The 13535-nt window shown below is 50.4% G+C and overlaps 1 protein-coding gene across 1 annotated transcript in view; it reads right to left on the bottom strand.

Annotated features, from left to right (window-relative positions):
- Window positions 1-2911: 2911 nt before the first annotated feature.
- Window positions 2912-13535, bottom strand: part of LPIN1 (lipin 1) — a 53257-nt gene continuing 42633 nt past the window's right edge. The window contains exons 17-19 of the mRNA XM_023533606.1: window positions 9735-9849; window positions 8375-8478; window positions 2912-5541 (exon numbers count right to left, since the gene is read on the bottom strand). Of these exons, the coding sequence (XP_023389374.1) occupies window positions 5382-5541; window positions 8375-8478; window positions 9735-9849 (379 nt within the window). The 3' untranslated portion in view covers window positions 2912-5381. The remainder of the gene's footprint in view (window positions 5542-8374; window positions 8479-9734; window positions 9850-13535) is intronic.

Raw genomic sequence — 13535 nt, 5'->3', positions numbered from 1 at the left:
GTCATTCATCTCGGAAAAGAATGTTTTTACAATCAGAGCAGAAATATGACCGGCCGCCTGCATTTACATTTCTTTGTTGCAAAATGAATGTAACTTGTTCGGATTCCAGCAGTGGAGAAAGGGGCAGAAGCGGTGGTTACTTTCCAAAGTGAAACTTAAAACCACAATCTCCGGTGCACAAAAGGCAGAATGAGTCACCGGAAGAGGCCACTTGCTTGCAAAACTCATTAAAAGCAATGCAGGGCTGAATGAACTTCCTGCCCCAGTGAAAACATCGCTGGCATCAGGACAGCACCTCCAAGCTCCAATAGTTTGGGAGAGGAAGGAAGCCATCAGAAATGGGGGCACAGCCCAGGTCTGCTGATTCACATGCACTCGGCTGCCCCAGCCGGTCAGACGAAGTCCCCTCCCAGCCAGGACCAGCTCCTGCTGAGATGCCCCCGGAGGTGGCCTGGGCTGGCAGCTGTGCATCAAAGGCTCGGGACACCTTGTGACTAATCGTGTTCCCCGCCCCCTCCTCGCCCTGTATCAGGTTTCCAGGGGCCTCCCTCCTTCACCTGATCCCCTCTGTTGCTCTGCCCACGCCAGATTCAGGTTAGATGTCAGCTGCCACAACACAGAAGCAGCTCCTTGGGGCCGGGACCCGGGCCTCAGGTGTGTCTTCTGGAACTTAAGTGCACATTGGAATCCCAGAGGATTTATTGGCACAGGTGTGGGCCCCTCACCCACAGTTTGATTTGGGAGGCTAAGGGTGGGGCCTGAGCACTTGCATTTCTAACGAGCAACTGAGCTGGGACTGCAGATCCTGAAGACACTTCGAGAACCACAAACCTAAAGTGTTCTCAGACTCAATGACAAACAGCCTCAAACTGCTCCCTGGCCCGGCCACTAAGTGACATGTGACCTTGAGCTGTGCAAATGGGAGGCATTTTTGGCCCCCAGACAGTCCGGTAAGGAACTCTGCCCCCTCCCCACCAGCCCGCAGCACACCTGGCCCATCTCCAAGGCAAGGGCTGCTGGGGAGAGGCCTTTGTCAATCCCAGACATGTTTTCAAAAGCTGTGCCTCCAAACTCAAAAGGATCGCGCCCCCAGGCGGCCATTCGGGGCCTGTTGCCTTCTAGGGCCAACGTCTGCCTGGTCACTCTGGTTTCCTTCGGGCACTAAGCCTGCTTGTGTTAACGCTGATACCTCGCCACCACCTTCGACTGCAGCAGGAGTCAGAAAGGGGTCAGAAGCAGGAAGGCGACTCTAGTGGCTTCGTTTAGGGCAGAGACCAGACGCCCTCCTGCCACCCCCAGCCCTGCTCCCGGGTAGCCCCGTTAATCTGGAGATAAGATACAGCCACACAAAGGGAGGCAGGTGAGCAAGCACCAGGGGTGTGGCCAGGCGCTCCCGGAAGAGCCGGTCGGTCAGGGCAGCCCTCCTGCTGGAATGAGGAAATCTGGACTCCAGAGGAGTTTGCTTTTTAATTTTTCTAAATGAGATCTGCTGGACTTTCCTCCAAGCCTGTTCTGTCCCAGGCTGGCACCAAGGCCGCACGCGTCACCATCCGTAGGAAAGCCCACGTCGAGACCCAAAGCCGACCGTCACTGACCCCGTTGTCAAGGCGCCTTGGGCTCTGATGAGAACGGCTGGCGAGTGTGATGGAAAGGTGGGTGTCGGTTTTGAAAACCCAGATAAAAAGTATTTTAAATATTCAGGTGATTGCAGCTGAGACATGGGGAAATTCAAGCTACCAAAATAGTTCCCCCCCCAACACACACACGTGTGGGAGCTGCCTGCACAGCACAGTGGAAACGGCATGGCCTAGTGGCACCCTGAGAGGAAGCAGGGGACGGCCAGAGCAGCTGGGGATCCCCAGGCCCAAGGCCGCCGTTTATGCAGATTTTTATTTTACAGATAAGAAGTTAAAATCTGAAATGGAGTTGGAATAAATCCGTGATGTCCAACCAAATGAGATGGTTGGTTTTGTTTTCAAAGATAGATACGCATTCATTCTACAGACGCCCAGAGATGAACTGTTTGGATCTGGGCTTCAAGCTCAGCCTGGCACCCAGCGTGGCCATCTGTTAAGCGTTTAGGGACCAATCTTCTTACATTTATTCCAAAAACACTTAGGCTGACGCAGGATGTCTCAGGCTTGTCGACGGTGCACAAAATCGATAGGAATTATGACAGTTTTTAAGTGATCCAGGTGAACTAGTCAAGGATTTTGATCTGTTCGAAATGAAAAATGAATCAGGGAGACCACAGAGAAGCAGGACGCAATCGAGGCAAAGGAAATTGCGTTGTCTATGCTTTTATTTTCTATATATTATTAGTGTCTCGATATCTTAAAAAGCCTTTCTGGCTGGGGAGAGAGTGGCTGGCCATTTCTTAGCGATGATGAGGGGCCCAGCTGGAGGTGCCTGTGACATACAAGACCTCCTCACTCTGGCGGGGCACCCCAGGAGCCACTTTTCTTGTGCCTTAATCATCCCAGGGCTAGGTGCCAGGCAACCAGGGGCCAGCCCCATGGCTTAGAGGCCACTGGAATAAGCCAACCCAGCCAATCCTAACCTGTCCACCCTGCCCTGCCTTTCCTGTGGAAATCCCAGGAAGGCCTAGGACCCGCCCGTCGCCCCTGTCATTGGCCTCCTGACCACCCTGTTGCTTCCCCTCGTGGCCCGTGTGGTGAGCTGTGCGTATAACAAATTCGGTTTCCCTGAGCATCTCCTGTGTCTTGTCTCATGGTCGCATCGGATTGGCTACCACATAAAAGGCCACTGCACAGAACCTGCCTGTGTAATAGCCGCATGGGAAATGCTGACTTTGGTCCAGGGCCACTCTGAGCCAGACCATCGGGTAGGACGCGCCCCGGGCTCCTCCCCTCCCCCTACCAAATGCATACAGAGGGTCGGTATTTTACCAAAAGCATAAGACTGGCTCTTTTATTCCAAATATTGAACAGTTCATAGCCTTAGCTTTTTTTTTTTTTTTTGAGAATAAAATACGCTTGATTATCACACACCAGAAAATCAGCAACTTAACCTCCTACCAAAAACCATTTAAAATTCACACATCTGATTTTCAGGCTTTCATCGTTCTTATTTATTACAGTATTTTGTAGCTTTGCATCCAACACAACGCAGTGAAGTATTACAGTGATTTTCTTCATGGCGCCAGCCAACACACATACAGATCAAGTGTGGTAAATAAACTTATTTAAAGTAGTGATCCAAACCTAAAACTATAAAGAGATTTCTCTCTGAAGGTGTGATCATTCCTCCAGGTACCAGGTACGTATATTTCTCTTCGTCACCTACAGTGAACGCTTGGTGACCTGTCACTATAGTGATTCATTTCTGTAGAACAACTTTGAAATGCAGGGTCCACAGGCAGCACTCTGGCACGTGACCGTGGGGTTACTGGGTCACAGATGTGTAAATACAGATAAACCAGCTCAGATATGTGTGAGTGCCGCCCACGTACGAACCTCGCTTTGCAAAGTCAAAGGCAGGGGTGACAATTACAGCCTCTCCGGGGGCCATACTCGGAACGTGGCACAGATCTGAGTCGGACTTTCTGGAAGGCGTGTCTGGCTCAGAGCGCCGCGGTGCGGAGGCTGACGATGCATGCTCACACCCGCACGGACCGTGGATGACAGCTGCTTGTCCTGACGAAGGCCAAATGGCACTACGGATACACTACCCCATCACAGCCGATTTCCTCCCGGCAAGGAGGGGACTCTGTCAGCCTCTGCAAACTTATACTTAGTTCACAAAATCCACCCTAAGACACCGTCGTGATAGAAAGAACTCATGAGGCCCAGAGTAGTGGAGACGAGACTATTCTGAATTATTTTTCATGCCTCCAAAAGGGCATCTGCCCATGCGTGTCTGTGCTCATGTGCCAAAGTGCGATGGACGACACACGAATGTTTGTCTTTCTCTGGGTGGTTCAGAAAAGACCCCCACCGCTAACAGAGACCGCCGACAGCACCGAGGCAACACCTCTGCAAATTCTTTCACAGAAAGAGTAAAATTGCAGTCAACGTTTCCTTTTTTTTTTTTGCCTCCTATCACGCTAACAATGCAATTGAAATAGAAAAGCATTTCAATCACTGAAGTAAAATGCTCTTTAGAAAAATAATACTTCAAAAAGTAAAGCAAAATCTTTTACCAAAATAATTCTTTCACTTTTCAAATTGTTCTCTCCACAAGCTAGCCTGATAAACAACTAAGAGAATCATCACCTAGCGGCTTAAAGCATGTCACTCAAATTATCACTTATCCACCTGCCCTTGAGTAGAAAAAGCTAAAGAAAATAAAGTGTTACTCACAAATCTCAAAAGCAGGCCAGTGTTGTGAGAGAGATATATATATAATAAGGCTCTTTGGGTAGTCTAATGTATACCTTTTTAATATATCAGTGACCGAATAAAAAAAAATATGGCTAATATGCTTAAAATGGTAACCCAAAGTAATAAATAATAATATCTACACAGAATATAATTTAACTTCTTGAAACTGTTTTCTTAAAAACTAACCTGTTTCTTCCTTTGCGAGCTTCCAATTAAAATCGACGACATTATCATTTGGTGTCAGCTCTGTTCAAGGCCACCTTCTCGGCCTTACGTTTCTGGTTAAAAGGCTGGGGCGCAGCGTTGAACTGATCCAAATACTGCCTCTGTAGTAATATTTACTGTAATCTGAACTTAAGGCATTGCAAAGTTACAGAGAGCCAGACAAAGCACATTCTAAATAAAATGTCTGCCACAGATGCATTAAGGCATAAGTACTCCAGCCTCGAGCCACAAAAAAAGGGGGCGGAGATGCCGATTACATAGGTTATCTTTAACCAAAGGAATTCAAGAACTTATCACCTAAAAATCAGACCCGTCGGCAAATACTGCAAAGGAACCTCCAGCGAGGACAAGGCCCAGAGCAGTGAGGGCTGGAGGCCCCGCGGGGACCTGATGCGGGTCACATGACGCCGCGCGCCCCGCCCCCTCGGCCCCCCACGCACGTGCAGAGAGGTCACGGAAGCCCGTCCCCCGCTCTGCCGGAAGTCACGCGCACCTGGCGTTCCGGCCACTGGTACCACCCCAGCTCGGCCCACGCTGCCCGGCCGGCATCGCCGCTGGCTCCCGCCACGACCGCGGGCGCCTCGCGCAGCATGAAAGCAGCCGACTGCCCGCCTGCAAAGCAGCCCTTCGTGTTCCACTCGCGGAGGTCAAGGCCGGGGCAGCGGGGAAGGGGCGGACGCGCGTCAGCTCTCACTGCTCTCAAGCAAGTGACCACGCGCCAGGGTCCTGGGCGCCGCCGCCGGCTCCCCGGGCCTGCCCCCTCGCGGGGGGCCGGTCTGCACACGTCGGGGTCAGCAGGTTGCTGGGAGCACGTCACGCCGACGCAGAGTGAACATCCTGGTTTTCGAAAGGTGGCAGCGGCTCCCTCCAGAAGGTGAAGTTGCTGAAAGTGTCTGAGCAGGGGAAGTCCGAGGAGTGGCTTCGCTTCAGCAACGGGAAGACGTGGTCCACCACTTCGCAGAGTCTCACGTACCTGGAAGGAGACGGACAACGTCATGGCCTCTGACGACGCCCCGGCCCCTGCGCTGTGCCTGGGGAGTCAGGAGGAACCCGCGCCCCCGAAAGGCACGCACCTGGGGGTCAACACACGGAGGGGGTCCTAGAATAAGCCCTCGCTAACTAATAGGAAATCACACGGTGCGGCCGGCAGAAGTCAGAGAGGGCGAGGCAAGCGGGAACTGACTTCGCACGAAGGGCCGAGGAGGGCAGAGCGAAGCGAAAGAGGACAGGAAGAAGTCGGCATGGCAGGGGGACAGCCACCCGCCAGAGTGCACGGGTGGGCAGCAGATCCCAGAGCCTCAGGGGAGAGGCTCTGTGTGAGGAGAAGACCCTGGGCCCTGAGGCTGAGGGGACCCGCACTGGACCCTCTGTCATGTACGAGCCGTGTGATCCTGGACACAGGGCTTCGTCTCTCTAAGCCACAATCTCGGCTGTAAAGGAAGGAAATGAACACTGCTACAGCGTTCATGGGAGAATTAAATAATGTATGCAACAGTGAAATAATGCATACTGGATGTTCAATAAACTTACTCGACGATAAATTATTAACATCAGGAAATCATTATCCCCGGCGAATTATTAGCCATGGGAAGTATAAAGCCCTCACTGGCATGGCGGTCGAGAGACCTGGGGTCTCCCCGCATCTTGCTGCTTTGGGACCTGGGGCAAGTGTCTCGTCCTCTCTGGGCCTCAGGCCCTTCATTCTTCTAGAGAGTGGGGTCGAACCAGTTCAGGGCTTCTCAACGCTCCCAGCCACTCCCTGGCTCTATTTCCTGTATCCTCCTCCCAAGAGGTCATTGCATATTAGTGTCTGTGGCCCACACTACAAACACAGACCCGCTGTATGAATATGCATGTTCAGACCTCGGGATGTCTCCGACCAGAAACGTGACAGGCCCAGGCCCCTCCTCCTGTCCCCGGGGTCCTCCCTCACAGTCGCTGGGTCCCTCTCCAGTTCCAATTCGCTAAGAGCTGAAAGGGGCTTCCTGAAAATCCAAACTCCAGGAATTAGTCGTTCCGAGGCACAAAATGATTAAATAAGGATGCGCGTGTGTGTTTAATAAAGAACCTCCAAAGGGCTCCTGAGGAACGTCATGCTTGCACAAAACGGAAAACATCTCTCTTAACGAGCAAAAATTATGTCTTTCCTGAGAACTAAGACAAATGTTGGGAAAACCTGGCTTTAAGACCTACTTGTTTGAGTTTTGTGGCTAAGGGAGGTGGCTGTCCCTACAGGCCGCAGTTCACCACTCACCACCGGGGTGTGGTGGCACCAACTCCAAACCCTTGCAGCAGAAGGCTGTGCTCCAGCTCCAGCCGGGGGCCTCGCTCAGAACCACTGTCCCCCACACAAGCCCAACCCGACAGGGGCCCCCAAGCCTCTGAAGACGGTTCAGACGACTTCTCAGAGACAGCGTCCCACCCACGTGCCTGGGACAGGGTTGCACCCAGCTTCCCGCCAGGTGTGCCATTGTGGGGAAGGAGAGCGGAGAGCCAGTCCCTCGTGAGAACGGCTGCAGTCCCCGGCCAAGGTGCGAGACCACAACTCTGTCTGGCAATGCACAAAGCTTCCTCCCACGCCGAGCTCCACCCCAGGCCGAGACTCGAGCAGGACGTGCATTTTAACCTAGATTCTCGTCCAGTGGGATAACCCCAGAGGCCTCCTGGGCAAACCTGCGAAGATGCTGGAATCCCCTTCCAGACCCCTTATGATAAGACCCGCCACATGGCTACTGCCTGGTGGAAACCTTTGTCCTTTCTGGGCAGTGTCCTGTTGGTTAAGACTTCTTTTTGACCCTAAATAAAAGTCCACTAGATCTTCTCCAGACTGAGGAGAGCCTGTCCTGGGCTAGGGAAGAGGGAGCTGTGGCGTCGTCAGGCGTGGCCGCTCAGAACCCGGGACAGGGAAGAAACCGCTAGGGGAGGGTGGACAGCAGAATCAGTTCCTGCTGCTCTTCCGGCACTGGCCTGTGTAAGCTGGTCAGACCCCAGCTCGTGTCAGGAGTGTCCTGGAAGTGAACATCTGCTCTGGGACCCACATCTCTGGTCCACCTGAAATACAGGATGCGCCTGGAGAAGACCCATCCTCACCCTGGCCAGCTCCTCCCCCTGGGGTTGCCGGGGCCAGAGGTGGTCATCCAGGTCTGCACAGACCGAGCCAGGAGAGGGGCGGCCTCCGAAATGGACAAGGCAGAATGGCACCTGCCTGCCTGGTGTCGCCCAGCTGGCAAAGCTCCCAACACGTGGGATGAGGAAACGTTCTCCGTTCTAAGACATTAGGAGCCCAAAGGAGACAGCACCCAAGTCAAGAGAGAGTCTACAGCCCAGCGGGACGCCTCGTTACAAACTCACTGCCTCCGGGAGCCCGGGCGGGATTCTTACATTGCTCAGCAGCGTTTCCGGAGAGGCCGTGATGGGCCAGAATGTAAAGAGACGTACCGTTCCTCATCTTTAAATACAGTGTCACGTGATATTTCAGTTTGGTCACATTTTTAATTTGCATTCTAGGCTTTCAAGCCTCACTTGGCACATCGAAACCACCAGTTTTCAAATTCATGTACTTCCACTCTGTAGCAGAATATAACCACTAATTTAAAAATTTGACCCAGAGGGGATCTGATTTAAAATTCGGTTTGGGACAAAATACAAAGAGTTAAAATATATTTTCCTCATGGGAATTCAAGATTAAAATATAGGCAACAAAGGGCCAAACGGTGCGCCGTAAACGGTAAAAGACCATTCCAGGACCGTGACACTACCAGCGGGGGTGACGCCCCGGTGACGCCAGCGCATGCGGGGACACTCACGAGGAGATGTTGGTCTTGGCATGCTCCTGCACGAGTTCTCCTTTGGGATTGACAGTGAATATTCTGTTCAAAGACACTCCTACTTGCTTGTACGAGTACACGTCCTGTGTTTGAAAAGTGAAAGGAAAACAGAGTTGAACGTAAATACAGACACACGACCTCTGGGATTTGATGCAATTACTACGACACCTTCGTTGACCAGAACTGTCCTTCCGACCGGTGTAGAAAGACTCTCTCTGGGTGTGGAACGATCAGGTCAGTTTTCCCATCTGCGCAGGAGCTGAGCGAGAGAGTGGACCACCCACCTTGCCCCCTGCAATCCCAGCATCCCTTAAGGTTCTCATCCGACCCGTTTGCTTGGGCATGAGTTTCAAAAGTAGGAGAGTTTTCTCACTGGAAAGTTAGCACATTGGGGCAGTACATGCAAAATCTCAGGGCGTTTCTTTCACCATATGAAACAATACAGAAGTCCCCCCTTAGCCATGGGGGACGTGTTCCAAGACCCTTGTGAGTACCTGAAATTGCAGATAGTACTGAATCCTACATTTCCTATCTTTTTTTCCTATACATAAAATTTAATTTATAAATTGGACACAGCAGGAGATTAACAACAATAAGCGATAAATAGTAAAATAGGACAACTATTACAATATACTGTAATAAAAGTTATGTGAACATGGCATTAGTAAGTCAAATGAGGGTGACTTGGACTCAAGTACTGCAATACCAGGCCCGCTGATCTCTCAGAGACGGCTACTCGGTGACCAAACCGACAGGCGGGGAGCGTCTGCCGTGTGGATTCGCTGGACAAAGGGACGATTCGCCCTGAGTTGGGCAGAGTGCAACCTCCTGAGACTTCGTGGCCCTACTCAGAATGATGCACGAGTTAAAAACCGATGCATTGTTTACTTCTGGAATCTTCCATTTAATCTTTTCAGACTATGGTTGACCACGAGTAACTGAAACCACGGATGAGGGGGTCCAGCTGTACCCTTGAAACCTGCGGTGCTGAATTCACCACTGTGCTAAGAACCGGCTTTGTGGCTCCGTTCTGGGAGGGAAGGTCTACCCCCTTTCAGTGTTCTTGTTTTACTGACTTAGCAAGTTATTCGGAGTTCGATGTTTCTAGGCCCACAGTTCATGCTTCAAACTAAAGCTCACTAGCCAACCTTCAGCGTAAACAGGCCATGAAATAATCTGCAAGCTCCTGGCCTTTACGTGCAGGCAAATGGCTCTTTACCAGCTCCTTCTAGCAGGATTAAGAGTCCAGCCCACATACAGCCCAGGCCAGCCTTTGGGATGACTGCTGTCGGCAAAACGGGAATTCCCAGAGCTGTGACGTGCACCCCCTACTACTTACAGCCTGTCGGTTTCCAAAAGCAGCATAGAAGGGTTCTGTGTTTGGAAAAAACAGGTTTTTGATGTCTGTCAAACACTGGACTTTAAACTTTTCTGGCTTCTTTTCAATCACTTCTCTGTTAAAACAAACAAACAAATAATGGATCGGCATGAGAGGTTAAGCTTCATTAGTATCAAACTGTTTTTAACTGTCAAAGGTGGGGTGACACTGAGAACACGCTCATCTCTGGGGGTTAAAAACGTGTAAGTCAACTCGGCTGTTCCAGAAAAGCTCAACAGAAGGGGGATCCATGCTTCAAATCTCTGCACGTAGAAAACACCGAGGACGAGTGATTTCACCAAAGGCCTGCACCAGTCCCAAGGAGCACAGAACTCCAGAGCAGAGAGAGAGAGCATCTCCCAACTCATTTCCTGAGTCTACGTAACCTCAAAATTGAAACCGAAAGGAGGAACATATCGGCAAATCTCATTCGTGAATGTCCGTGCGAAAATTCTAAATGATCTGAAAACTTCCCAGAAACATGGTGGGGAAGACCTAAACAAAGGAAGAAACACATTGTTTAACTGAACTGGAAGACTCGATGTCATAAGGAAATATTAACTCTCCCCAAATGGATCTATAGATACATTGTAATTTCAATTAGACGCTTGATAGGGTTTTGTCTGTATGATTTCATGGGACTCAATTCTAATGGCTACAGAAAAAAGCAAAGGCCAGAAGCGGAAACATATTCGCAGACACTTGAGGTATGACCACAGCGACAAGTCAAAGCAGGGGAAAGGGCAGTCTCCCCAGTAAATGGCGCTGCAACAACTGAACACCCCTATAAAGAGAAAAAGAGAAAGAAAATGGACCGCCGCTGACTCTATGTACAAAAATCAGTTCCGGGTGGGTTACAGGCCTCAATGAAAGGACAACACATTTAGATAACACATAGGAGACTATTTTTATGCCCACAGGTCGGGGAAGGCTTTTTTAATACACAAAAAAAGGTACAAGCTACAGTAGAAATGACACATTCGACGACATGAAACAGAAAATATATATGTTCATCGAAAGCCACGAACTGGAGAAAGATACTTGCGGCACTTGTCACAAGAGCTGCGTGTACAGGATCCATCGCACACGCTTACACATCAAAAAATGGAGGAAATACTTCAGCAGGCACTTCACAGAAAACGAAGCCCAGACAGCCAACGGACATACAAAGAGAGACGCTTCGTGCCCACCAGACTAGCGACAATGCAGACAGCTGACAACGTGCTGACCCGTGCTGACAGGGAACGGAACACGCGCACACGCCGCTGCGGGCGCATGGACCGGTCCGACTACCCTGGAAGACAGCTTGGAACGGCCTGATTCAGCTGCAGGTGTGCACACTCGACGGCCCAGCAAGCTCGCTCCTGAGCGTGTGCCCTGGAGCGACTGCTGCACAGGTGTCCCCAGAGGACACGCACGGAAGCACCGCTTTTAACAGCAAAAAACTGGAAACGACTCACGTCCCCAGCAACAGGACGGTAGAGTCATCTGTCAGGACACCACGCAGAAGTAAAAACGAGTGGGCTGCGGTGACACTCAGCAATCCTGGAGATGTAACGCTGAGTGGACAAAAAGCAAATTCTGGGAGAGCATGTGATGCGTTTATATAAAGTGCACGAGTGTGCACAACTGAATGTACTGTTTAGGATTACGGATACGTGTGATAAAAAACTATTAGGACAACGGTAACCGTGACTGCCGAGGGGGCAGGGACGAGAGCAACTGGGACTTCAGATGTGATGACGCCCTTTTGCTTATGGGAACGCTGGTGTCCACTGTTTGGTTATCCTTCATACCCTGCATATATTTTAGAAATGTTCTCTGTACTCATTTGAAACGTAATTTAGACGATGATGATGGGGTGATGATGATGATGGGGTGATGATGATGAGATGGAGCACTGAACTGAGTGTCAAAAGACCCGAGGGCTGGTCCTGCCTCGGAGCTGACTTGTGTGGACGCCAGGGCTCTCTCTCACACTAAGAACCTTGTATTTTACATCTCAGGGCTCACAGATGAACGTGTGAGTGACTGTATGATTTTTTTTTAGACATAATTGACATACAACACTATTAATTTTAGGTGCCCACCAGAATAATTTCCTATACATTGCACAGCAATCCCCACACTTAGTCTAGTTAACATCGTTCACCACGCACAGTCACAATTCCTTTTTCTTACGATGAGGACTTTTAAAATCTACTCTCCTAGCAATGATCGTATGATTTTTAAGTCTCAAACTTCAAGGCACTGGGGGAAAATTGTCTAAATTCAACTTCCTGCTTCTCTCTCTCCCTCCTTCCCCCTCCCCCTACACACACACACACACACACACACACACACACACACACACACACACACACACACGTAGTTGCCTAACTAATTCCAGAAGTTCAAATCCTCCTAGTGACCCAGTCATGGGAACTAGCAAAGGCTAATCTGGGCAACACTGCCTATCAGCTCAGCTCATCAGTGACAGCCTCCATCCCAGGAGACTGGAGCCATACACGTTAGGAATGTGCTTTACACTAAGAGAAGGTTTATGTGAAAATGACCTGAACAGCTTTGCCACAACAAAACAGGGCAGGTAACGAAAGAGAATCTCAGGACTCAACACCAATTTCTATCTTAATAGGAGAAGCTCATGAACCAAAGATTAGGTGTGTGAAACAGATTCTCTCGACTTATTTCCAACACATTTCCTAGAATTTTAGCATCTTAGACCCGAAAGGCCCCGGAGATCTCTAATCTGACCCTGTCACTTGGCAGTTAAGGGAACAGGCCCAGGAAGGGGCTGCCCCTGCTCGTCACACCGTTAGAGTCCCAAGCAGCGTCAGCCGTGGGGCTCCAGGTCCCCACCTCAGGACCCTGGCTGCAGCTCACGCTGGCGCTTACCTTCGCTGGCCGTGCTCCACGCACACCCACCCATGACATTTTTTCTTTCCTTTCAGTTTAAGCTCAGGCCACATATTCAGAACTGACCCAATTAAAGCGTCTTGCTAGGGGAGGTCATCCGTGCTCATGGCAGACTCAGCCACCGACGCTACGACATCTGCAGGACGGCTAACACAGAGAACGGCCCTGGCTAGAACGCGGGGCTCGGCAGGACAGGCTGTGGGCCGTGGCCGCTGGGAGCACCGACCGCGAGGTTTAGCTTCCTTTTCTTCAGTAATTCCTCTCGAGGAAAAAGTAATAGATCTTGGACAATGATATTTAAGGAAAATCTAAAAAGGATCATCTTAAATTATTAGTGGTAGGATGTTATAGTACAAATACCAACTTTGTACTCTGCCTAGCAAAGCCTCGGTACTTAACGTATGCTAATCAGCAGCCGGTTGCAAACTGTCAACACAACTCAGAGACGTTTCAGTAACATATCTGGATCACTTAATCACTTCATTAAAGTATGTGGATTTCTGTTGGGATCTACAGATATGACAGCTCTCAGGACTTGAAATACACTATGGCACCCACAGATTTCACCTGAATTTTCTCCCCAGATGTGCAATTTTCAAGTAAGATCTCTCCCTACAGGAAAAAAAAATCACCACTCGCACAAAACAAAGCTGTGACGAAAAAAGTCGCTACAGAGCTGAGGGAAATACTCAGGAGAGTCAGCGGGGTATCCTGGGCCCGTCTGGACTTCTCCACTGTTTGTATGACCGCAACTGAGGCAAAATCAGTCCAAGCTTTCCACTGGATGTTCGAGACACAACCGAGACACAACCCTAAGATACCCACCACCGGCCTTGGGCGGGACCA

Source organism: Pteropus vampyrus, unplaced genomic scaffold (assembly GCF_000151845.1).
Source record: "Pteropus vampyrus isolate Shadow unplaced genomic scaffold, Pvam_2.0 Scaffold105, whole genome shotgun sequence".
NCBI classification, from domain to species: Eukaryota; Metazoa; Chordata; class Mammalia; order Chiroptera; family Pteropodidae; genus Pteropus; species Pteropus vampyrus.
This window is presented reverse-complemented; position numbering and strand designations above follow the sequence as displayed.